Source organism: Heterodontus francisci, chromosome 7, assembly GCF_036365525.1.
Source record: "Heterodontus francisci isolate sHetFra1 chromosome 7, sHetFra1.hap1, whole genome shotgun sequence".
Taxonomy (NCBI): domain Eukaryota; kingdom Metazoa; phylum Chordata; class Chondrichthyes; order Heterodontiformes; family Heterodontidae; genus Heterodontus; species Heterodontus francisci.
In genome coordinates, this window is record NC_090377.1 from 15,970,216 (window position 1) to 15,996,965 (window position 26,750).

A 26,750-nucleotide genomic window follows, 5' to 3' on the forward strand; every position below is an offset into this window, starting at 1 on the left:
GATGAGATAGTTGAGGCAAATGTAGAGCTTAAAGCAAGCAAGTCCAGTAGGCAGGCCGGGCAGGGGCAGGACAGGGAGCGTGGAAGGTCTGGTAGGCTAAACTGCATTTACTTTAATGCAAGAAGCCTTACAGATAGGGCAGATGAAGTCAGAGCATGGATCGGTACATGGGATTGTGACATTATAGCTATTATGGAAACGTGGTTGAAGGACGGGCAGGACTGGCAGCTCAATGTTCCGGGGTACCGATCTTTCCGGCGTGACAGAGGTGGAGGTAAGAGAGGAGGGGGAGTTGCACTATTGATTAGGGAGGACATCACAGCAGTACTTAGAGAGGATATCCCAGGAGAATGTCCAGCGAGGCCATATGGGTAGAACTTAGAAATAAGAAAGGGGCGATCACTTTGATGGGATTATACATATAGGCCCCCCAATAGTCAGAGGGATGTGGAGGAGCATATATGTAGGGAAATCACAGATAGGTGTAGGAATTATAAGATTGTAATAGTAGGTGATTTTTACTTCCCTAATATTGACTGGGACTGCCTTAGTGCTAAGGGATCAGATGGGGAAGAATTTGTTAAGTGTGTCCAGGATAGTTTTCTGAAGCAATATGTGGATGGCCCTACTAGAGAAGGGGCTACACTCGATCTCCTCTTAGGAAATGAAGATGGGCAGGTGGTTGATGTGTCAGTGGGGGAGCACTTTGGGACCAGTGACCATAACTCTATTAGCTTCAAGATAGTTATGGAAAAGGATAGGACTGGTCCTCAGGTTGAAGTCCTAAATTGGGGGAAGGCTAATTTCGATGGCATCAGACAGGAACTCTCAAAGGTTGAATGGGAGAGGCTGTTTACAGGTAAAGGGACGTCTGGCAAGTGGGAGGCTTTTAGAAGTGAGATAGGAAGAGATCAGGGCTGGCATGTTCCTGCTAGATGGAAGGGCAAGGCTGGCAAGTTTAGGGAACCTTGGTTGATGAGGGATATTGAGGGTCTGGTCAGGACAAAGAAGGAGGCATATGTCAGGTATAGGCAGCTGGGATCGAGCGAACCCCTCGAGGAGTATAGGGGATGTAGGAGTACACTAAAGAAGGAAATTAGGAGGGTGAAAAGGGGTCAAGAGATTTCCCTGGCTGATAAGATAAAGGAGAATCCTAAAAGAGGGAGGGGCCATCCTTCACTCGCTCATTTCATGTGTACAGTGCTCATTACTTTGGTAGGCTGGTTGTATATCATTTGGTATGCATATGTTAATCGTTAAAACTCTTAAAGTCAAAGGTTAAATCATTTTCATTTTGTTTCTAATCATCAATTCCAGTCCACTGGTTGCTTCTCCTTTACTGCCATGGTCAGGCTAAGGCACTATTGATATCTGAGGATGCTATAACATTATGACTTAGTAATCTGGCATTAATTCTAGTACTGTATTTATTGTGATACTTAAATATCACAGTCATGGTGTAAAGATACAGTAACTTTATTTTGGGAAAAAATTGATTTTATACTTTTTTTGCTAGAGAAGTATATTAAGAGGAAAAGGGTAGCTAGGGAGAGAGTAGGTCCCCTTCAGGATCAGTGTGGTAATCTATGTGTGGAGCCACGGGAAATGGGCGAGGTCTTAAATGAATATTTCTCATCCGTATTTACCGTGGAGAAGGTCATGGAAGCTAGTGAGTTCAAGGGTGGAACACCAATATCCTGGAGCATATCAACATTACAAAGGAGGAGGTGTTGGAGGTTTTGAAGTGCATTAAGGTGGATAAATCCCCAGGGCCTGACCAGGTGTATCCTAGGATGCTCTGGGAAGTAAGGGAGGAGATTGCTGGGGCCCTGGCAGAGATTTTTGTATCATCGTTAGCCAGGGGTGAGGTACCGGAAGACTGGAGGATAGCTAATGTTATGCCTTTATTTAAGAAGGGCAGCAGGGATAAGCCAGGGAACTACAGGCCGGTGAGCCTTACATCAGTGGTGGGAAAGTTATTGGAAGAGATTCTGAGAGTCAGGATTTATATGCATCTGGAAAGGCATGGTCTGATTAGGCAATAGTCAGCATGGCTTTGTGTGTGGGAAATCATGTCTCACGAATTTGATTGAGTTTTTCGAGGAGGTGACCAAGAGGATTGACGAGGGCAGGGCGATGGACGTTGTCTACATGGACTTTAGCAAGGTCTTTGACAAGGTCCTGCGTGGTAGGCTGGTCCAGAAGATTCGAACACATGGGATCCAGGGTGAGCTAGCAAATTGGATACAAAATTGGCTTGGTGATAGGAGACAGAGGGTGGTAGTGGAGGGTTGTTTTTCAGATTGGAGGCCGGTGACCAGTGGTGTGCCGCAGGGATCGGTGCTGGGCCCTCTCTTGTTTGTCATATATATTAATGACTTGGATGTGAATGTAGGGGGCATGATTAGTAAGTTTGCAGATGACACCAAAATTGGTGGTATAGTGGGCAGTGAAGAAGGTTGTCTCAGGTTACAACAGGATATAGATCAACTGGGAAAGTGGGCAAGGGAGTGGCAAATGGAATTTAACACAGACAAGTGTGAAGTGATGCATTTTGGGAAGTTAAACCAGGGCAGGACATATACAGTGAATGGCAGGGCCCTAGGGAGTGTTCTTGAGCAGAGAGACCTTGGGGTGCAAGTACATAGTTCCCTGAAAGTGGCAACACAGGTAGACAGGGTGGTGAAGAAGGCATATGGCATGCTTACCTTCATCGGCCGAGGCATTGAGTACAAGAGTTGGGACGTCATGTTACAGTTGTACATAACTTTAGTTAGGCCGCATTTGGAGTACTGTGTGCAGTTCTGGTCGCCGCACTACAGGAAAGATGTGATTAAGCTAGAGAGGGTGCAGAAAAGATTCACAAGGATGTTGCCTGGTTTGGAGGGCTTGAGTTATAAAGAGAGATTGGATAGGCTGGGTCTGTTTTCCCTGGAGTGAAGGAGGCTGAGAGGGGACATGATAGAGGTATATAAAATTATGAGAGGCATAGATAGGGTAGATAGCCAGAGTCTGTTTCCTATGGTAGGGGTGACGAAAACTAGAGGGCATAGATTTAAGGTGAGAGGGAGGAGGTTTAAAGGGGATCAAAGGGGTAAAATTTTCACACAAAGAATAGTGGGTATCTGGAATGAGCTGCCTGAGGAGGTGGTGGAGGCAGGAACAGTAGCGACATTTAAGAGGCATCTGGACAGGTACTTGAATGAGCAAGGCATAGAGGGATATGGAATTAATGCAGGCAGGTGGAATTAGTATAGATAGGCATTATGGTCAGCATGGTCGCCGTGGGCCGAAGGGCCTGTTTCTATGCTGTACGACTCTATGATTCTATGACTCTATAACACTGTAATAAAGAGCATGATAGATACAAATGTGACAGGGTATATCTTGACTCTGTACAATAGCAAATGAACAGACCATTTCTTTTCCTAATGTACTGCCTCAGTAGTGCATGTTTAGACTTTGCACTCAAGCCTCTGGAGTGGGGTTTGAGCTGACAGCTCTCTAAGGCAAAAGTGAGAGTGCTACCCACTGAGCCACAACTGATACTATATAAATCAGCTGGAGGTTGCAGAGATTTCTGAATGAGGAGGGTCTTGAATCTGATGCTTCGACAGGGTCCCTGTGGAGATCTGAGAGGATGAGGGTGATGGGCCAGTAAGACGAGATGTAAGTGGGGGGGAGAGTTTGGGACCAGTTGGAGTCTTTAAACAGGCAGCTTCAGAGGCTGGAGAGGGGGAGAGGTTCTTGCTGGTGGTGGGTGTGAGGTGAAGGCAGAAGGAGGTGGCCGTGAGGCAGTGGCCGAATTATCAACCTCTAAAGATTAAGAGGACATTGGCACAATCTGGTAGCAATGCATCTTGTTTTCACTGTTGTTCAAACACCAACGCACCAGCCAGCTGAAAATGTCATAGACAGAACAAGATTAAATCTCTATTTCACAGCAAATCAGACTGCGAACAAAGCAAAACCCCATTTCGATTCCTCTGTCAGAGACAGCATCTTGTCACAAAGCCTTCATGTCTAGACATTTATTTTCACTTGTAAAGATCACATTGAATGACTCACTGAGTCACCTGATACCAGTTGCCAATAAAGTTTCACAGAGTTAAACTATCAGGGTTGATATTAAGACTCAAAGAAATCTTGAGGAATTTACTCAGCCAGTTTTCCCGATCGCTTGGCGTAAGATTGTTGGAATTCCCGTTTCCCTGTGCATCCAGACGTCGTGACAACAGGGGCCGCGTGGGAGAATCCTCAGAGAATATCCCCCCACAGTGGTTCACTAGATGGATGTGTGACACTACAGTCCCAGACTAGAGCCCTGTCTGTGCAGATTTCAGTGCTCTGGAAGCTACAGGCCCTTTCAGTTCAAAGGATGGGGAACCTCAGCCAGGGACCCCTTCACATAATCACCAGCAGTGAGTCTTCATTGGAGTGTGCGTGCACATTTCTTAAAGGAGAAGAGAGAGGTAGTGAGGTTGAGAGGTTTAGGGAGGGAATTGCAGAGCTTAGGACCAAGCCTGCTGAAGGCACAGCTACCAATGGTGGGGCAAAGGATATGCACAAGAGACCAGAGTTGGACGAATGCAGAGATCTAAGAGGGGAAAGCTTTGAGATACGGTATATGAGTATTTTGAGACATAACATGTGGTAAGTGTGGAATGCTAGGGGAAAATGGGTGACTTTAGAACCGTGTTTCTCAAAGCTCTTCACCACTGGGGGTTTTCCTAACCGCCTGTCTGGGTCTGTTGTAGAATAATTGATAGAGATTGGTTGCTATGATTAGTCAACAGCCCCATTATCATTGTATCGTGAGATTACCAGGAAGGTGAACTAGACAGCCCTTGGCCTTTCCTCATCTCGCTATTCTTACGCTGCTAATTCAAAGCCAGAAAATTACCATTTTTTGCAGAAATTCCTCTGTTGTGACACTAATGAACTCTACTCCATGTTATAACATGACAGCGGATGTGTCCAGAATGTTACATTATAGCCCTAGCAAAGATGCAATGTTAGCTCTGGTAATGGGTTTATATTGCATTATATCTGGTCCATTAGCTCAATTGGTTAGATGGCCAGAGTATGATACAGAAAAATGCCAACAGTGTGGGTTTAATCCCCACACCAGCTGTGGTAGTTCATGGAGGCCTGCTTCCTCACCTTACCCCAAGCTTGAGGAGTGGTGACCCTCAAGTTATACATCACCAACTGTCTCTCTCTAATAGAGAGATGTCTATGGTTCCCTGGGACTATAGCTACAACAACAACATCTGCAGCATAGAGGAAATCACATAGAATTGATCACACTGATTCAGCCTAACAGGTCCATGCTGGTGTTAATGTTCCACACGAGCCTCCTTCCACCCCTAACCGTATTAATATAACTTCCTGTTCCTTTCTCTCTCATGTGTTCATCTAGTTTTTCCATAAATGTACCTATGTTACTCATCTCAACCACTCCAAGCAGTAGCGAGTTCCATATTCTCACCACTCTCTAGGTAAAGATATTTCCCCTGAATTCCCTATTTGATTTATTGCTGACCTGCTTATATTTGTCATCCAAACGCAAAATAATGCAGATGCTGCAAATCTGAAACAGAACGTTCTGGAAATACTCATCAGGTATGGAGAGAGGGAAGCAGAGTTAATGTTTCAGGTCTGCGTGACATTTCAGATTCTGGTGAAAGGTCCCGCAGGCCAACCCTGTTTCTCTCTCCACAGATGCTGCCTGACCTGCTGAGTATTTCCTATATTTGTGGTCCCTAATTTTGGAGTCACCCAGAAATGGAAACATCTTCTCTACTTCTACCCTCTCGAACCCCTTCAAAATTGTAATGACCTCAATCAGGTCACCCCCTCAACGTTCTCTGTTCCAGAGAAAAGTGCCCGAGCCTAGTCAGTCTTTCCTGATAGTTATCATCCCTCAATTCTGGTATCGTCTTTGTAAATCCTCTCCCATTCATAGAATAGTATAGCACAGAAGGAGGCCATTCAGCCCATTATATCTAAAACTGAATCCCAATTCTCAAACTGCTGCTGTGGGATTTAAACTCACTCTCCAACTGCATATTTAGTCCAAGTCCATGGGCCTACTAGTCATAGAGTCATAATGGCACAGAAGGAGGCCATTTGGCCCATCGGGTCTATGCAGGCTAGTCCAGTGACATAACCATTACACTGCTGTGCCCCTTCTCCCTCCTCGTTCTTATTCTCTTGCTTTAAGTTTGTTGCAACTTCTGTTTCCTCCGGAAAGCTCTTCCCTTTCAAGGCTAACGCTGGCCCTGCTTCATTTTGTTTGCAGAAGGATGAGAAGGCAATGATTGCAAAACTCAACAGGGCGCGGTCCAACTCGATATCCAACATTGGCTCACCGTGGAACGTGGAGCGTCAGTTCTACAACCATATCTCCAAAGAGATGAAAACAATGGTAAGGAAATAAAACACATATCTCACTATCAAATCAATTCAAGAAATATGGGTACTATTAGTGATTTGCAACCTGACAGATCTGCACAATGTCTGCATTGCTCCTTGTGAATATTTCTCACTTGTGCTTGTGACTTGTCGCAGCAAATGATGTTCTATTGTTCAGAAGCAAATATTATTTATGTTATGTTATGTTATTGTGGTATTGGGACACCTAATACGCAAATGTAGAAGTGTATAGGATTTATTGTATTTACATTTCACAAGACAAAAAATTAACACTGAACCGCATAAGGAGATAGTAAAACAGGTGGCCAAAAGCTTGGACAAAGAGGCAGGTTTTAAGGATCTTCCAACAACCTAAAGGAGGTTGGAGAGATGGAGATATTTAGAGAGGGAATTGCAGAGTTAAGGGCCATGGTGACTTTACATGCCCACCCATTGGTTAGTAGGTGAGTTGGTCTGCCTGAAAGTTCCTGGTCTTCTAGCGCAAAGAGTTGTCCACGACCGAGTGTTGCAGACTGGCACATTCCAAGGTCCAGGACTATGTGCTGAGGGACGCACTAAAGCTTGGGACGGCCGCGGAAAAGGCTCAATGGGGAAAGACCACTGTGTAAGGTCCTCCCGCCGTAGTGAACTGAGGGGCTGGACCCATGGGAAACCCCTCGGGCTGTATACACCAAATATGGGTTTGCTGTAAAATGTATATGGCATGTTAAATGGAATGGAAGGGTTGTGAGGTGACTCACTCCCGTATTGAAGAAAACTGATTTCCTTTGCACTTCTTGGAATGTCAACTTGGTGCTGTTTAGAACTGTTTTGTAATGTATTTTTTACAGATTTTTATGAATATATTTTTGGGATAAAAAGTAGGTGAATTATGCATCTGTCCACATTGGGGAGGCAGTGCTGTTGTGGTAATGTCATTGGACTAGTAATCCAGAGCCCAGGCTAATGCTCTGGGGACGTTGGTTTGAATCCCACCACAACAGCTGGTGGAATTTGGATTCAATTAATAAATCTGGAATTAAAAAGTTAGTCTAATGGTGACCATGAAACCATTGTTGTAAAACCCATCTGTTTCACTAATGTCCTTCAGGGAAGGAAATCTGCTGTCCTTACCTGGTCTGACCGACATGTGACTCCAGATCCACAGCAATGTGGTTAATTCTTAAAATGCTCTAACAAGCCAGGCAATAAATGCTGGCCTAGCCAGAGATGCTCACATCCCACAAAAACAAATTAAAAAAAAAATATTGTCAGAAATTCTGACGCATTAAAAATTCCTGCTCGGCCCATGGAGGTTTAATGGTGGTGGTTCAGAGGGGTCTCCTGTCCCCATGCACCATAAACATGCCTATCCAGCATCAAGGCCCTCGCAGCCCTTATCCCAGTCCCCGGTGATCTACATTGACTCCTGGTCCCCCTTCAATTTAAAAGTCTCATCCCTTCATGGCCTTGCACCTCCCTACAACAGCCCTGTTCCTCTGTCTTCCCTTTGCCCAACATTAGGTTGCCGTATTCTCAATTGTCTATGGCTCACACTCTCCTCCATAAAAACCCTCCTTAAAACCCACGTCTTTAACGAAGCTTCCTTCGTCATTCTTCCTAATAACATGGAGGATTGTGGGACTGGAGGAGATTGCAGAGATAGGGAGGGGCGAGGCCATGGAGGGATTTGAAAACAAGGATGAGAATTTTAAAATCAAGACGTTGCTCGACTGGGAGCCAATGTAGGTCAGCGAGCACGGGGTTAATAGTGGAGCAGGACTTGGTGTGAGTTAGGTAAGACATGGGCATCAGAGTTTTGGATGACCTCAGGTTTATGAAGAGTAGAATGTGGGAAAATAGCCAGGCGTATGTTGGAATAGTCAAGTCTAGAGGTAACGAAGGCATCTTAAGGGAGGAAAGAGAGGCGGAGAGCATTAGGGAGGGAATTCCCTCAGCAGCTGAAGGCAGTGCTGCCAATGGTGGAGCGATTAAAATAAGGGATGTGCAGGAGACCAGAATTGGAGGATTATCTGACTAATGGTCTACAAAGCACCTTGGAGATTATTTCTACAATAAAGCTGCCATGCAATCACAATCTATTCCTGTTGTTAAGGAGATAATTGGTTTAAAGACTTGCATTTTTATCGCGCATTATCACATCTCTGAGAGAACATTGCGAAATGCTTCACACAACCACTTAGTCCTAAATATCCAACCAACTTGACCAGGATGCTCCAGGACTGGTTGCTAGGAGATGGCTGAACCTGTGTGTTGCCACTCCATGGCCAGATGCACTCACACTGTCTTATTCTTTGCTCTTGACTAATCATCAGTTAAAATCATCTTTCATTTTACAGTTTAAAAAATTATTCGCCTCTGGTAACAGAGGAAAGTTAATCGAAAATTATGGAACAGAATTCCACACAGTATCAATTTTTGCAGTTTTTAAAAATACTGTTGTTTGCAAGATGTGTGTCATCAGCATCCCTCACATTGTCACAGCGGATCAGATTAGATGATAAATCAATCCATCCACATTCAGTAGTTAGGCCACACTTAGAATATTGCGTGCAATTCTGGTCGCCACACTACCAGAAGGACGTGGAGGCTTTGGAGAGGGTACAGAAGAGGTTTACCAGGATGTTGCCCTGGTCTGGAGGGCATTAGCTATAAGGAGAGGTTGGATAAACTCGGATTGTTTTCGCTGGAACGACAGAGGTGGAGGGGCGACATGATCGAGGTTTACAAAGTTATGAGCGGCATGGACAGAGTGGATAGTCAGAAGCTTTTTCCCAGGGTGGAAGAGTCAGTTACTAGGGGGCATAGGTTTAAGGTGAGAGGGGCAAAGTTTAGAGGGGATGTGCGAGGCAAGTTCTTTACACAGAGGGTGGTGAATGCCTGGAACTTGCTGCCGGGGTAGGTGGTGGAAGCAGGTACGATAGCGACGTTTAAGAGGCATCTTGACAAATACATGAATAGGATGGGAATAGAGGGATACGGTCCCAGAAGTGCAGAAGGTTTTAGTTTAGCCAGGCATCAAGATCGGCGCAGGCTTGGAGGGCCGAATGGCCTGTTCCTGTGCTGTACTGTTCTTTGTTCTTTGTTCTATTCACATTGGGTTTGTGAATATGCAGCAATGGCTTGTGATCAGGCATGTCACCAAGGCACTGAGAGCAATGGGCTTTCAGAGAAGCTGCTTAATGCACTGGTATTCAATACAGCACAGTATACATCACTGATATACAGCACTGATATACAGGACAGCACTGGTATACAGCACTGATACACAGCACTGAGACACAGCAAATACAGCACTGGTGTACAGTGACCTTACGCTTACCCAACAGGAGGTGCTGTTTAGTGTGAAATATATATATCAAAGGAACATAGGAATGTAAGAAATAGGAGCAGGAGTAGGCCATTCGGCCCCTTGAACCTGCTCCACCAGTGACCTAGATCATGGCTGATCTTCTACCTCAATGCCATTTTCCTGCACTATCCCCATATCCCTTGATGTCTTTAATATCTAGAAATCTATCGATCTCTGTCTTGAACATACTCACTGACTGAGCCTCCACTGCCCTCTGGGGTAGAGAATTCCAAAGATTCACCACCCTCCGAGTGAAGAAATTCCTCCTAGTCTCAGTCCTAAATGGCTTATCTCTTCTGAGACTGTGTCCCCTGGTACTGGACACCCCTCAGCCATGGGAAACATCCTTCCTGCAACAACCCTGTTGAGCCCTATAAGAATTTTGTATGCTTCAATGAGATCACCTCTCATTGAAACTCTCGAGAACACAGGCCCAGTCTCCTCAATCTCTCCTTATAGGACAATCCCACCATCCCAGGAATCAGTCTAATGAACCTTTGTTGCACTCCCTCTCTGGTAAGTATCACATATATCACCTCATATATATATATGTATATATATTAACTTGTGTCTGCAGTTTCTAGGAGCTGGGTGAAGCCACAGAACAACATCTGTTGTTTACTGCTGAAGAAAAGTCATAGAGTCATTTACTGCAAAGATGGAGGCCATTCAGCCCATTAATTCCATGCTGGCTCCCTGTAGAGCAATCCAATCAATCCCATTCCCCCACTCTATCCCCATAGCCCTGCAGTTTTATTTCCCTCAAGTGCCTATCCAATTTTCTTTTGAAATCATTGATCGTCTCCACTTGCACCACTCTCGTAGGCAGCGAGTTCCAGGTCATTACCACTCACTGGGTAAAAACGTTCTTCCTCACATCACCCCTGCATCTCTTGTCCAAAAACATTTAATCTATCTTTCCTAGACTTTGTACCATCAGCTAATGAGAACAGCTTTTCTTTGTCTAACTTATCTAAACCTGTCATAATTTTGAACATCTCTATTAAATATCCCCTCAATCTCCTTTGTTCCAAGGAGAACAACCCAACTTCTCCAACCTAACCTTGTAGCAAAAATCCCTGATCCCTGGAACCATTCTGGTAAATCTCCTCTGCGCTCTTTCAAGGACCCTCGCATCCTTCCTAAAGTGTGGTGACCAGAACTGAATGCAATACTCTATCTAGTTGTGGCCTGACCAGAGTTTCATAAAGTCATAGAAAAGCTCAATAATTAACATCCTTGCATCATAACATAGAGAAAAAAGGGGAAAAAATGTTTTTTAAAGTTTTTTGAGATATGGATTTAATTTTGGATGATAAACATTTCAAAACACTCTCCAGTGAAAATGAAAATCAAAAGTTTGCATTTATGTAGTGGCTTTCATGACCTCAGGAAGTCCCAAAGCACTTGACAGCCTATCACATACCTTTGACGTGTAGCCATTGTTGTAATGCAGGAAATGTGGCAGCCAATTTGTACACAGCAAGCTCCCAACAAACAGCAGTGCAGTAATGACTAGATAATCTGTGTTTTTTAGTGGTGTTTGTTGAGGGACAAATATTGACCAGGACGCTGTGAAGAGCTCCCCTGCTCTTCTTCGAAATAGTGCCATGGGATCTTTTACATAAACCTGAGAGGACAGATGGGACCTCCACTTAGCATCTTATTTGAAAGATGGGATGTCTGATGGTGCAGCACTCCCTCTGTACTGGCATTAAGTGCATCAGCCTAGATTCTGCAGTCAAGTCTCTGGAGTGGGATTATGAACTCACAACCTTCTGTCTTAGAGGCAAGAGTGCTACTCACTGAACCAAGGCTGACACCAGCAGGGCATTCCTTGGTAACCAGGTGGCAGGTTTAGCAGGCTGCAACCCTGTGTACTCGCCGCCAATGATGTAGTTGCATGTATTTTAAAAGACCCATTTAACCAGTGTTGCCATGGAAACATTTCTGAGCAAATAAGCATGTTGTGATAACCAAGATCTCAGTTGCAAACTGTTACTGTTTAACTACAGTTCAACGGCAAATTAACGCAGACATCTCAAAAGTGGCAGTTCACAATTTCACAGGCGTGAAAGAAGATTAACAAGCAAGCGTGTTAAATGGCTTATTCTTACACGTGAACGGAATGAACCCTGCCCCGCACCACGCCGTGTAACCGGATAAACTATTGCACTAGAGGTATTGATCACAAGTGGCGGCATGATCAGACCGGAAGCGATTTTCCTAATTAGGTCCTAATCTTGTACATTAGATAAAATGTGGACTCAGTTGGTTGCATGACCCTCTCTAGGTCAGAAAGCTGTGGGTCTCAAGTCCCTACTAGGACTGGACTGGAGATGTTGTTTGCAATTAGGTGTCAACTGTGGCTCAGCTGCCAGTATGCAGAAGGTGGTGGGTTCAAGTTCCACTCTAGAGAGTCAAGCACAAAATCTAGGCTGTCACACCTCGTGCCAGTACTGAGGGAGTGAAGGCTCCTGGTTCAGATGAAATGTTAACCCAAGGCTCTGTCTTCCCTCTCAGATGCCACTATTTCGAAGAAGAGCAGGGGAGTTCTCCCCAGTGTCCTGGCCAATATTTATCCTTCAACCAACATAATTAAAAACAGATTATCTGGTTATTATCACATTGCTGTCTGTGGGAGCTTGCTGTGCACAAATTGGCTACCATATTTCCTACATTACAACAGTGACTACACTTCAAAGGTACTTCATTCCTGGGAGTTCCTGAGGTTGTGAAAGGTGCTATATAAATGCAAATTCTGTCTCTCACTTCCTGCACCAAACTAACCTTGTTGTAAGGTACCTTGTTCACATGGACATCAGGTGGCATCAAAGTAACTCCAATGTGATAATTGCCAATGTATGTACAAGTTCGAGCGCTTGCGTGAGCAAATATGAGATGGTGAACACACACAGAGACAACATTAACCCATGTATGACATTAAAATTAAAAGGAACCATCTGATCCATTGAGAATTTGGGCAACAGCATGTGGCCTCCTGTTGTACTGTCCTCTGAAGCACAGCATTGCACTGTAATCAGGTGAAGTGGATGCTATCTCAAACCCATTGTAGCTATCAAAACATGTGAGAGCGATAGGTTAGAGTCCTAACATTTCAGCTTTGGGTTCAGTTCCAGGTTGGATTAATGGAATGGTTTTCTACTTCCTGTGTGGAAGTAGGGTTCTGCGTGGCATATCTTTCAGATGAGCTGTTCAGTCAAGGCCCCGTCTGCCCTCTCAGGTGGATGTAAAAGATCCCTGGCACTATTTCGAAGAAGCGCAGGGGAATTCTCTCCAATATTTATCCCTCAATCAACATCACAAAAGCAGGTTATCTGATCATTATCACATTGCTGTTTGTGGGAGCTTGCTGTGCGCAAAGTGGCTGCAGTATTTCCTACATTAAAACAGTGGCTACACTTCGAAAAGCACTTCATTGTCTGTCAAGTGCTTTAGGATGTCCTGAGATCATGAACGGCGCTATAGAAATGCAAGTCTGTTTTTTTTAAGGTTTGCGCATGGCATTAGTCCGGTTCTCATTGGGCATGAGTTCTAGTCTGGCACTGCTTGACAATCTCATTTGGGCAGCTCACACTGATACCCTACGTGGGAACGTTTAGCTCCTCGAGCCTGTTCCAGAAGTCGGAAAAGGGATTGGGCTGATGGTTATGAATGGCTGGAAGATGTGTCCACATGTGATAGATGACTGTTTTATCAAAATGTGTAAGACAAGCCATTCAAAACCATGAAAAAAAGGTTAACGGGAGTTACATAAAATCCTTTGGAGGAGAAGATCGGCAACTGACCATCCCTACATGTTATTAGCACAAGTGACCAAGATGGGCACCCAAGGACAGGTTACGGTTTGGGCTGAAATGTTGGGTGTGGAGAAGGAAGTGTGAGGGGCACAGTCAACCAATACAGCGAAGGTTCACTAGATTGGCCCCTGCGTTGAGAGGTTGAGTAAATTGGGCCTATATCGAAGAATGAGAGGTGATCTCATTGAAACGTTCAAGATTATGAAGGGGTTTGACAGAGTAGACACTGAGACATTATTTCACCTGGATGGGGAATATAGAACAAGCGGCACAGTTTCAGAATAAGGGGCCGATCATTCAGGACTGAGATGAGGAGAAATCTCTTCACTCAAAGGGTTGTGAATCTTTGGAATTCTCTACCCCAGAGGGCTGTGGATGCTCCATCATTGAATACATCTAAGGCTGAGATAGATAGATTTTTGGTCTCTTAGGAACTCAAGGGTTTTGGGCAGCGGGCGGGAAAGTGGAATTGAAGCCCAAGATCAGCCATGATCATATTGAATGGCGGAGCAGGCTCGATGGGCCATATGGTCCATATTGAGGATGCAAGTAACATCCTAGTATTAGCTATAAGTCAGGAAATGGAAGGGAGGGAGGAACTCAAGAAAATTACAATCACCAGGGAAGTGGTACTGTGCAAATTGTTGGAGCTGCGGGCTGACAAGTCCCCGGGTCCTGATGGACTTCATCCTAGGATGTTAAAAGAAGTGGCTAGCGAGATAGTTAATGCATTAGTTTTAATTTTCCAAAATTCCTTAGATTTGGGGAAGGTTCCATTAGATTGGAAAATAGCGACTGTAACTCCTTTATTCAAAAAGGGACGGAGAAGAAAGCAGGAAACTACAGGTCAGTTATCTTAACATCTGTCTTAGGGAAAATGTTAGAAACTATTATTAAAGACGTTTTAGCAGGGCATTTAGAAAAATTCAAGGTAATCAGGCAGAGTCAATATGGTTTTGTGAAAAGGAAATCATGTTTAACCAATTTATTGGAGTTCTTTGAGGGTGTTACATGTGCTGTAGAATAAGGGAAACCAGTGGATGTATTGTACTTAGATTTCCAGAAGGCATTTGATAAGGTGTCACATCAAAGGTTATTGCAGAAAATAAAAGCTCATGGTATAAGGGATTGCATATTGGCATGGATAGAAGATTGGTTAGCTAACAGGAAACAGAGAGTAGGCATAAATGGGTCATTTTCTGGTTGGCAAGATGTAACGAGTGGTGTGCCACAGGGATCTGTTCTGGGGCCTCAACATTTTACAATTTATATAAATGACTTAGATGAAGGGACCGAAGGTATGGTTGGGGCGGCACAGTGGCGCAGTGGTTAGCACCGCAGCCTCACAGCTCCAGCGACCCAGGTTCAATTCTGGGTACTGCCTGTGTGGAGTTTGCAAGTTCTCTCTGTGTCTGCGTGGGTTTCCTCCGGGTGCTGCGGTTTCCTCCCACATGCCAAAGACTTGCAGGTTGATAGGTTAATTGGCCATTATAAATTGCCCCTAGTATAGGTAGGTGGTAGGGAAACATAGGGACAGGTGGGGATGTGGTAGGAATATGGAATTAGTGTAGGATTAGTATAAATGGGTGGTTGATGGTCGGCACAGACTCGGTGGGCCGAAGGGCCTGTTTCAGTGCTGTATCTCTAAACTAAACTAAACTAAACTTGCTATGACACATAAGGAGGCTACAAAGGGATATAGATAGGTTAAGTGAGTGGGCAAAGATCTGGCAGATGGAGTATAATGTGGGAAAGTGTGAAATTGTCCACTTTGGCAGGCAGAATAAAAAAGAAGCATATTATCTAAATGGTGAGAGATTGCAGAGCTCTGAGATGCAGAGAGATCTGGGTGTCCTAGTACATGAATTGCAAAAGGTCAGTATGCAGGTAGAGTACATAATTAGGAAAGCTAATAGAATGTAATTGTTTATCGTCAGGGGAATTGAATACAAAAGTAGGGAGATTATGCTTCAGCTATCCAGGGCATTGGTGAGACCACATCTGGAGTACTGGTACTGGTCTCCTTATTTAAGGAAGGATGTAAATGTGTTGGAGGCAGTACAGAGAAGGTTTACTAGACTAATACCTGGAATGGGAAGCTGTCTTACGAGGAAAGATTGGACAGGCTAGGCTTGGAATTTAGAAGAGTAAGAAGCGACTTGATTGAAACATATAAGATCCTGAGGGGTCTTGACAGGGTGGATGTGGAAAGGATGTTTCCCCTTGTTGGACAATCTAGAACTTTAAGGGGTCGCCCATTTAAGACAGAGATGAGGCGAATTTTTTTCTCTCAGAGCATCGTGATTCTTTGGAATTCTCTTCCACAAAAGGCAGTGGAAGCAGAGTCTTTGAATATTTTTAAGGCGGAGGTAGATAGATTCTTGATAAGCAAGGGGGTGGAAGTCTATCGGGGGTAGGTGGAAATGTGGAGCAATCAGCATGAACTTATTGAATGGTGGAGCAGGCTCAAAGGGCTGAGTGGCCTACTCCTGCTCTTAATTCGTATATTTGTATGGTCTACTCTTGCTTCTATTTCTTATGTTCTTATATGTTTGGAATTAATTCAGGTAGAGTTTGGAAACGGTAACCCGAAGGATTTCAGCAATGTAAGTTAAAGGCTGCAGGGGAAGGGGGGGATCTGAATTTCAGCATTTCTTCCAACAATTAACTAAAAATAACATAAATTAAAGTGGAAGCTAAATAAGTGCATGGGGGAGAAAGGAATATGAGGATAAGCTGCAGAGTTAGATGGAGTGATGCTTTGGAGCATAAACACCAGCATAGACCAGTTGGGCCAAATGGCCTGTTTCTATGCTCTAAATTCTATGTAAACACTTCCCTTTTACCTGATGTGAATGTTGTTCAACTCTATTGGCTCATACCCCGGAAAAATAAAAAGTCGAGTGTTTGTAGGTTTTCTTTTGCCTATTTTTAGTAAATCTCCTGAAACACTCCCAAAATACATATCTTGTTCAAAAAATATTGAAATGGGTTCCCACTGTGTTTGATTGTGCTGAGGCCAGCAGTTGGCATGGTAACTGTTTAGACTGTGCAAAGCGTTAACTGTATCCGTGCTCTTCACTTCAGTTCTATCTTCAGGATTAACTCATCTGCTGCTGATTCAGGTCTGGGCACCAAACGTCAGTGAGGATATATTGGCCTTGGAGAGGGTGCAGCACAGATTCGCCAGAAAGATACTGAGGCTAAAAGGGTTAAATTATGAGGATAGGTTGCATAGACTAGGCTTGCATTCATAACCTTGGAGACCAGTTTGATCCTGTGCTGAGCTTCCGACCCCATGTACTTCCCCCTCGATAACATCACCCATCTCTGCTCCTGCCTTCAGCTCATCTGCTGCCAAAACCCTCATCCATCTGTTTGTTACCTCTAGACTTGACTTTTCCAACACTGTCCTGGCCTTTCACCCTCCATAAAATTGAGCCCATCTCGTACTCTGCTGCCCGTATCCTAATTCGCATCAAGTCCTGTTCATTCATCACCCTGTTCTTGCCGACTTACATTGGCTCCCAGTCAATGCCTCGATTTTAAAATTCTCATCCTTCTTTCAAATTCCTCCATTGTCTCACCCTTCCCTATCTCTGTAACCTTCTCCAGCCCTACAACCCTCCGAAATAGCTACACTTCTGCAATTCCCAAGCTGCTATGCCTTCAACCACGTAAAATAAGAAGAAATAGGAGCCATTCGGCCCCTTGAGCCTGCTCCACCATTCATAGCTGATCTGATTGTGGTCTTAACTCTACTTTCCTGCCTGCCCCCCATAACCCTTGACACCCTTATAGATTAAAAATCAAACCCAGCCTTGAATATATTCAACGATCCAGCCTCCAGTGCTCTCTGGGGAAGAGAATTCCAAAGATTAACAACCCTCTGAAAGAAGAAATTCCTCCTCATCTCAGTTTTAAAAGGGAGACCCCTTATTTTGAGACTGTGTCCCCTTGTTCTAGATACCCCCACGAGGGGAAACATCCTCTCAGCATCTACCCTGACAAGCCCTCTCAGAATTTTATATGTTTCAATAAGATCAGCTCTCATTCTAAACTCGGCATGGACTCAATGGGCCAATGACCTCCTTCTGTGCCAGAGATGACTCTATGACTTAATGACTTTAATTCCAATGAGCATAGGCACAACTTGATCAACCTTTCCTTATAGGATAACCCCTTTATCCCAGGAATCAGCCTAGTGAACCTTCTCTGAACCGTTTCCAATGCAAGTATATCCCTATATCCCTCCTCAAATAAGGAGACCAAAACTGTGCACTCTAGGTGTAGTCTCACCAATGCCCTGTATAGTTGTAGCAAGACTTCAGTACTTTTCTACTCCACCCTCCTTGCAATAAATGTTAACATTCCATTTGCCTTCCTAATTATTTGCTGTACCTGCATGCTAACTTTTTGTGATTTATGTACAAAGACACCCAGATCCCTCTTTATCGAAGCATTCTGCAGTCTCTCTCCATTTAAATAATATTCTGCATTTCTATTCTTCCTGCCAAAGTGGACAACCTCACATTTTGCCACATTATACTTCATTTGCCATTTTCCTTTCCTACTCACTTAACCTATCTGTATCACTTTGCAGACACTTTTGTGTCTTCCTCACAACTTGCTTTCCTACTTATCTTTGTATCGTCCACAAATTTGGCTACAATACAGTCGGTCCCTTTGTCCAAGCCATTAATATAGATCATAAATAGTTGAGGCCCCAACACTGATCCCTGTGGCACTCCTTTCGTTACGGTTTGCCAACCTGAAAATGGACCATTTATCCTGACTCTCAGTTTCCTGTTAGTTAGCCAATCCTCTATCCATGCTAATATATTACCCCCAACACCATGGGCTGTTATCTTCTGTAGTGACCTTTTGTGTGGCACCTTATCGAATGCCTTTTGGAAATCCAAGTACACCACTACTTGTTCCCCTTTATCCACCTTGCTTGTTACAGCCTCAAAGAACTCCAATAAATTTGTCAAACACGATTTTCATTTCATAAAACCATGTTGAGGCTTCCTGATTTTCTAAATGTCCTGCTACGACTTCCTTAATGATGGATTCTAGCATTTTCCTAATGACAGACTTTAGGCTAACTGGCATATAGTTTCCTGCTTTCTGTCTCCCTCCTTTACTGATTAGACGTGTTACGTTTGTGGTTTTCCAATCCATGGGGACCTTTCTAGAATCTAGGGAATTTTGTAAGATGACAACCAATGCAACCACTACCTCTGCAGCTGTTTCTCTTAACACCCAAGGATGCAGGCTAGCGGGTCCAAGGGACTTGTTAGCCTTTAGTCCCATTAATTTTTCCAACACTTTTTCTTAGTGATAATGATTGTTTTAAGTTCCTCCCTCCTTTATGCCTCTTGATTTTTTACTATTCTAGGCATGCTTTTTGTGTCTTCTACTGTAAAGACAGATTCAAAATACTTGTTCAACTTCTCTGCCATTTCCTTGTTTCTCATTATTAATTCCCCAGTCTCATCCTCCTAGGGACCAACACTTCCTTTAGCTACTTTTTCCTTTTTATATATTTGTAGAAGCTTTTACTGTTGTTTTTATATTTCTTGCTAGTTTACTCTCTTACTCTAATTTCTGCCCCTTTATATTTTTATTCATACTTTGCTGGATTCTAAAATTTTCACAATCGTCTGGCCTACCACTAATCCTTGCAGCATTGTATGCCTTTTCTTTCATTTTGATATCATCCTTAACTTCCTTAGTTAGCCACGGTTGGTGCATCCTTCTCACAGAGTCTTTGTTTCTCAATGGAATATATCTTTGTTGAGAGTTATAAAATATCTCCTTAAATGTCTGCGTCTGCTTCTGTACTGTCTTACCTTTTAACTTATTTTCCCAGTCCACTTTAGTGAATTCTGTTTTCATACCCTTGTAATTGCCTTTATTTAAGTTTAAGACACTACTTTCGGGCCCAAATTTCTCACCTGCAAACTGAATGTGAAATTATATCGTGTTATGATCACTCTTGCCTAGAGGATCCTTTAAAATGAGGTCATTTATTAATCCTGTCTCATTACACATTACCAGGTCTAAAATAGCCTGCTCCCGGGTTGGCTCCAAAACGTATTGTTCTAAAAACTGTCCATGATACGCTCTATACGCTCATTCTCCAGGCTACCTTTGCCAATTTGATAAGTCCAATCTATATGAAGATAATTATTGCAGTACCTTTCCTACTCTGTCCTACAGTGTAGCTTCTGTTAGAAGGTCTGCAAACTACTCCCACCAGTGACTTTTCTTTGCTATTTCTTATTTCCACCCAAACTGATTTTACATCTTGATTTTCTGAGCAAAGATAATTTCTCACTACTATACTGATCTCATCCCTTATTAATTGAAGTACCACACCTCCTTTTCCTTTCTTCCTATCCTTCCAAAATGTCAAATACCCTTGAATATTTATTTCCCAGCCTTGGTCACTTTTCAACCACGTCTGTGTAATGGCTATCATATCAGACCCATTTATTTCTATTTATGCTGTCAATTCACCTATCTTGTTATGAGTGCTGCGTGCATTCAGATAACGAGCCTTTAATTCTGTCTTTTTATCATTTTTCCCTAGTCTGACCTTATTTGCTGTTACACACCGATGTTTGTATGCTCTGTCCCTTCCCGTCACGCTCTGGTTATCATTACCCGTATCATTACCCTGCACTGTTGCCTTGTCCTTTCTCGTTAACTTTCTAAATTTTCCCTCACCTGAACCTTCCCTCCCCACCCCAACTATTTAGTTTAAAACCCTCTCTTCACCTCTAGTTATATGATTCACCAGAGTGGGTCTGGTGAAGGCCGTCCCAATGGTACAGCTCCCTCTTTCCGCATTACTGGTGCCACCTGGGCTCTAAGCTCTGGCATTTCCTTCATAAACCTCTCCGCCTCTCACTCCTCTTTTAAGTCACTCCTTAAAACCTACCTCTTTGACGAAGCATTTGATCACTTGTCCTAATGTTTCCTTCTTTGGCTTAATGTCAATTTTTGTCTGATAACGCCTCTGGGACATTTAATTATGTTAAAGGCACTTGATAACTGTAAGTTCATGTTGAAGGCACAAGGCTACAGTTCCATGGCCGTTGGCACCCTTTCAGTACATTCCCCTTGTAATCCTTCTTCAGGCCTAAGGGCCTTGTTTTATGAATGACCACTCCTAGTATGAAGCCTCATTTGTCAGGAGTACATACTGAAAAATCAAGGGCATGCTCCCTGTAATTGACCAGCCATATTTTGAAAGAAAACAGGATGTTCAACCATAGCAGTCATCACAGTCAAGTCTGGCCCTGTCCTTGTGTATACCTCCACATGCATGAAGTTTGCAACATGGGGGGGTGGTTGTGGTTTCTGTTTAGTGATCTAGAGTCTAGAGCTAGGGGTCATAGTTTCATGGGAAGGGGCATCTATTTAGGACTGAGACGAAGAGAAAATTTTTGTTCCATCAGTCTTTGGAATTCTCTACCCCAGAGGGCTGTGGATGCTTAATTGTTGAGTATATTCAAGACTGAGAATGATCGATCTTTGGGCACTAAAGGAATTGAGGGACATGGGGAGTGGGCGGAAATGTGGAGCTGATATATAAGTTCAGGCATGATCTTGTTGAATGATGGAGCAGACTTGTGGGGCCAAATGGCCTAATCCTGCTCCTGTTGCTGATGACTCAAAAGTAGGAGGGAATGTAAGTTGTGAGGAAGATGCAAGGAGGCTTCAAGGGGACTTGCACAGGTTAAGTGAATGGACAAGAACATGGGAGATGAAATAGAATGTGAATAAATGTGAAGTTAGACACTTTGGTAGAAAAAACAGAATAACAGAGGTTGGGAAGTGTTGATGTCCAAAGGAACCTGAGTGTATTTGTTCATGAGTCACTAAAAGTTAACATACAGGTGCAGCAAGCAATGGGAAGGTATATGGTACGTTGGCCTTCAGTGCAAGGGGTTTTGAGTACAGGAGTAAAGAAGTCTTGCTGCAATAGTATAAAGCCTTTGTGAGACTGCACCTGGAGTATTGCATACAGTTTTGGTCTCCTCATCTAAGGAATGATATACTTGCCATAGAGGGAGTGCAAAGGACGTTCACCAGACTAGTCCCTGGGATGGCGGGATTGTCTTATGCAGAGTGATTGAGGAAACTGGGCCTGTATTCTCTAGAGTTTCAAAGAATGAGAGGTGATCTCATTGAAACTTACAAAATTCTTACAGGGCGTGACAGGGTGGATGTGGATAGGATGTTTCCCCTGGCTGGTGAGTCTAGAACTAGGGGACATAGTCTCAGAATAAGGGGTAGACCATTTAAGACTGAGATGAGGAGGAATTTCTTCACTCAGAGGGTGGTGAATCTTTGGAATTCTCTACCCCAGAGGGCTGTGGAAGCTCAATCATTGAGCATGTTCAAGACGGAAATCGATAGATATCTGGATACTAATGACTTTAAGAGATATGGGGATAGCGTGGGAAAGTGGCGTTGAGGTAGATGATCAGCCATGATCTAATTGAATGGCAGAACAGGCTCGGTGGGCTGAATGACCTACTCCTGCTCCTTTGTTCATATGTTTCTATGTTTCTTATATTCTAATGATCTTATGATCAGCAATGGAATTTTTTTCTGCCTTATCCAGTGATGCTGAGCTTAGTTATATCACCCTACACCCCCGTCTCATGTTCAGCTTCAGAACGAGTGAATATTGTGAGGAAGCAGAAATCTCACCTTCAGTTAAATATCATAGAAGGAGGCCATTCAGCCCTTCGAGTCAGCACCAGCTCTTTCAAAGAGCAATCCAGTTAGTCCCACTCCCACCGCCCCCTTTCCCTCTATCCCTGCAATTTTTTTCTCCTTCAAGTATTTATCCAATTCTCTTTTGAAAGCTACTATTGAATCAATGTCACCTCTAGTTTTTTTCCCCAATAACCTTAGATTGATGCCCTCTGGTTGTCAACCCTCCAACCATTGGAAACAGTTTCTCTTTATTTATTCTATGTAAACCCTTCATAAGAACATAAGAACTAGGAGCAGGAGTAGGCAATTCAGCCCCTCGAGCCTGCTCCGCCATTCAATATGATCATGGCTGATCTCATCTCAGCCTCAACTCCACTTTCTTGCCTGTTCTCCATAGCCCTTCAACCCTTTACGAATTATAAATCTGTCTATCTCCTCCTTAAATTTACTCAATGTCCCGGCATCCACCACACTTTGGGCTAGTGAATTCCATAGACTCACAACCCTTTGAGAGAAGTAATTTCTCCTCATCTCTGTTTTAAATCTGCTATCCCTTATCCTAAAACTATGACCACTCGTTCTAGAATTCCCCACAAGAGGAAGTATCCTCTCTACGTCTACTTTGTCAATCCAAGAAGTATCTTAAAGGAGGAGAGAGAGGTGGAGAGGCGGAGAGGTTTAAAGTGGAAATTCCAGAACTTACGCTAAAAGTTGTTGATGATGCTATCTTTTGGTTGAGACATTAAACCAAGGCCCTGTCTGCTGTCTCAGATGGGCATGAAAAATGGCATGTATTGTTTGGAGAAGTGCACTGTGATGTCTGTAGATTTTGTGCTAAGGATCTCTGGAGTGGGACTTGAACCCACTATTGGCATTACCATCACAGAATCCTCCACCATTAACACCCTGAGGGGGGGTACCATTGTTCAGATATTGAACTGGACCAGCCACATAAATACCGTGGCTACAAGAGCAGGTCAGAGGCTGGGAATTCTGTGGCGAGTAACTCACCTCCTGACTCCCCAAAGCCTGTCCACCATCTACAAGGCACAAGTCAGGAGTGTGATGGAATACTCTCCATTTGCCTGGATGGGTGTAGCTCCAACAACACTCAAGAAGCTTGACACCATCCAGGACAAAGCACCCCATCCACCACCTTAAACACTCACTCCCTGAACCACCAATGCACAGTGGCAGTAGTGTGTACCATATACAAGATGCACTGCAGCAACTCACCAAGGCTCCTTCGACAGCACCTTCCAAACCCGCAACCTCTTCCACCGAGAGGGACAAGGGCAGCAGATGCATTGGAACACCACCACCTGCAAGTTCCCTTCCAAGCCACAAACCGACCTAGCTTGGAACTATATCGCCGTTCCTTCACTGTCGCTGGGTCAAAATCCTGGAACTCCCTTCCTAACAGCACTGTGGGTGTACCTACCCCACATGGACTGCAGTGGTTCAACAAGGCGGCTCACCACCACCTTCTCAAGGGCAATTAGGGATGGGCAATAAATGCTGGCCTTGCCAGTGACACCCACATTCCATGAACAAATAAAAAAAAAACTTCCAACTGAGAAGTGAGAGTGCTACTACGTTAACACAGCTGTAAAATGAACAAGCCTTAAGTGAATCTATGGATTAGAGAAACTTTCACTCCCTCCACACAGTAATGATCAAGTGGAACTGCAAAAATGGTTACGGCTGCATTATGTATTGCCTCCAGAAAAAAAATATTGGGATCAGATCAGAATTGGAGGTAACAGACTGTGACGATCAAATGCTCCTTTTGAAATGATTGTATTTTGTTGCTGGGGCTGTGAGTTATACATGGCAGAGCAGCACCCAGGATTCAATAGCAGAGATAGATACATGTTTCTGAGCTGCACTTGGTATCATTTAGGAAGCAAGGAGCGTTTCTATGGAACCTTCCCTCAGTGGATCAATCAGGGGCTAAACTGGATTGCACATAATTTGTTGGTGGAGAGTGCTTGTTGGTCCTAATGACCTTCTCTCGACCCAGGCTGTCTTATGGGGCTGAGTTTTGTTGCACTTGCCGAAAAGGCAGAAGGTATCCCCCCCCGGCCATTTAATACCCCCCACACCCCCACAATGTGATTCTACAGTGCCAGGCCAATTAACAGCCTGGTGCTGGGATCCCTTTAAAAACTGGGAGCCCACCTCCAAGTGCTGCCCGCCAATCCCAGAGCCAGCCGCTCAGTAGTATTGGCAGCGTCACTGGGAGTGATGGCCGTTGCCAATACTGTACTAGGCATTGGGCCCAGTACGGATCTGGGGACCCAGATCTAAGGTAAGTGAGGTGGGGCCGCCGGGGCTAGGCCCTGGCGATGGATGGGCGTCCAGCACAGATTGCCAACAGAGGAGGACTTCCCCTGCCCCAAGCCAGCAAGGAGGTTGCCTCATTTTACTGTGTGCCCTCCCCTGCATGATGGAGGCCCCCCCACTCCCACCTCGCTGCTGGCTTGATGCCAGCACTGAGGCAAGAGGCCCTTAAGTGGCTGTAATCAGGCCTCTGAGTGGGAAGGTTGTCTTCAGCGTATCCTGCCCCTGACAAAATTGAGGTGTGACAGGAAGGCGATGAGCCCTCCGCGTCCCCTCGCCTCCCATCGCAATTCTGTGGCACCGCCCCCCCTCCCCCGCCGCACCTCCTAGCCCGTTTCCGGGGGGAGCCCATAAAATTGAGCCCATGTTTTGAAAAGCTTTCACTGTGTAGATAGTGCTGTTCAACAACAAGAAGAACCTGCATTAATGCAATGAAATCTCCCCAAGGGGCTTCACAGGTGCGACTCTCCAATAAAATTTGACACCAGAAGCTTAGTCAAAGAGGTAGGTTTTAATGAGTGTCTTAAAGGAGGAAGGAGAGGTGGAGAGGTTTAAAGTGGGAATCCCAGAACTTACTCTTGGCAGCTGAAGGCATGGTCACCAAAGGTGGAGCATTAAAAATTGAGGATGTGTAAGAGACCAGAATCGGAGGAGCGTATGTATCTCAGAGGGTTCGGGATCTGGAGGAGGTTTTTAGTTATTAATACACAAATCAGCATGTTGTTCAGTTGATGCTAATGAGTTGTTTTTGTTCTGTCTCCTCGTTTCTAGGGCATTGTGGACTATATGGCCAAGGATAAGTAAGTGATGTATCTTTTTCAAGAAAATATATTACTGTCACCTGGTGATATGACAAAACAATCAAGAATATTAACCCTTTGCAATGTATGCCTCAGAACTCTATGTTGTCAGCTGTGGCTCAGTATGTAGTACTTTTCACCTCTGAAGTCAAAGGTCATAGGTTCAAGTCCAACTTCAGAAGACTGAGCACAAAATCCAGGCTGCTACTTCAGTACAATACTAAGGGGGAGCTGCAGTGTTGGAGGTGACATCTTTCAGGGGAGACAGGGGAGTTCTCCCTGGTGTCCTAGGCTAATATTAATCCCTCAACTGACATCACAAAAACAGATTATCTGCTTATTATCTCATCGCTGTTTGTTGGACTTTGCTGTATGCAAATTAGTTGCTGTGTTTCCTGCATTACTCCAGTGACAACATTTGAAAAAGTATTTGAGTGGCTGTTAAGGGCTTTGGGATGTCCTGAAGTTGCGAAAGGCACTACATAAATGCAAATCTTTCTTGCATGTCTCTCAATTCATAGGATGCCAGTTCTGGGATGTTACACAGAGAGAAGTAATAATGTAGAAACTTAAAAAATATAAGTGCTTGATGTAGCTTTATGCATTTGGTATGTGAAAGTAGCTCTTGAGCTAGTCACTGCTTATTTTTATTCGTTCCTGGGATGTGAACATCGCTGGCAAGGCCAGCATTTATTGCCCATCCCTAATTGCCCTTGAGAAGGTGATGGTGAGCTGCCTTCTTGAACCGCTGCAGTCCATTTGGGGTAGGTACACCCACAGTGCTGTTAGGAAGAGAATTCCAGGATTTTGACCCAGCGACAGGGAAGGAACGGCGATATAGTTCCAAGTCAGGATGGTGTGTGACTTGGAGGGGAACTTGCAGGTGATGGTGTTCCCATGCATTTGCTGCCCTTGTCCTTCTAGTTGGTAGAGGTCGCGGGTTTGGAAGGTGCTGTCTAAGGAGCCTTGGTGCATTGCTTCAGTGCATCTTGTAGATGGTACACACTGCTGCCACTGAGCGTCGGTGGTGGATGAGTGAATGATTGTAGATGGGGTGCCAATCAAGTGGGCTGCTTTGTCCTGGATGGTGTCGAGCTTCTTGAGTGTTGTTGGAGCTGCAGCCATCCAGGCAAGTGGAGAGTATTCCATCACACTCCTGACTTGTGCCTTGTAGATGGTGGACAGGCTTTGGGGAGTCAAGAGGTGAGTTACTCGCCTCAGGATTCCTAGCCTCTGACCTGCTCTTGTAGCCACGGT

At 44.3% G+C, this 26,750-nt stretch overlaps 1 protein-coding gene across 4 annotated transcripts in view; it reads left to right on the forward strand.

Moving 5' to 3' along the window:
• The window catches only part of adcy5 (adenylate cyclase 5), a 481,143-nt gene that overhangs the window by 377,325 nt on the left and 77,068 nt on the right, over positions 1 to 26,750 (forward strand). For all 4 annotated transcript variants that reach the window (XM_068034839.1, XM_068034838.1, XM_068034836.1 and 1 more), the window contains exons 8-9: positions 6,305 to 6,430; positions 25,465 to 25,493. In XM_068034839.1, coding sequence (XP_067890940.1) covers positions 6,305 to 6,430; positions 25,465 to 25,493 — 155 coding nt within the window. The remainder of the gene's footprint in view (positions 1 to 6,304; positions 6,431 to 25,464; positions 25,494 to 26,750) is intronic.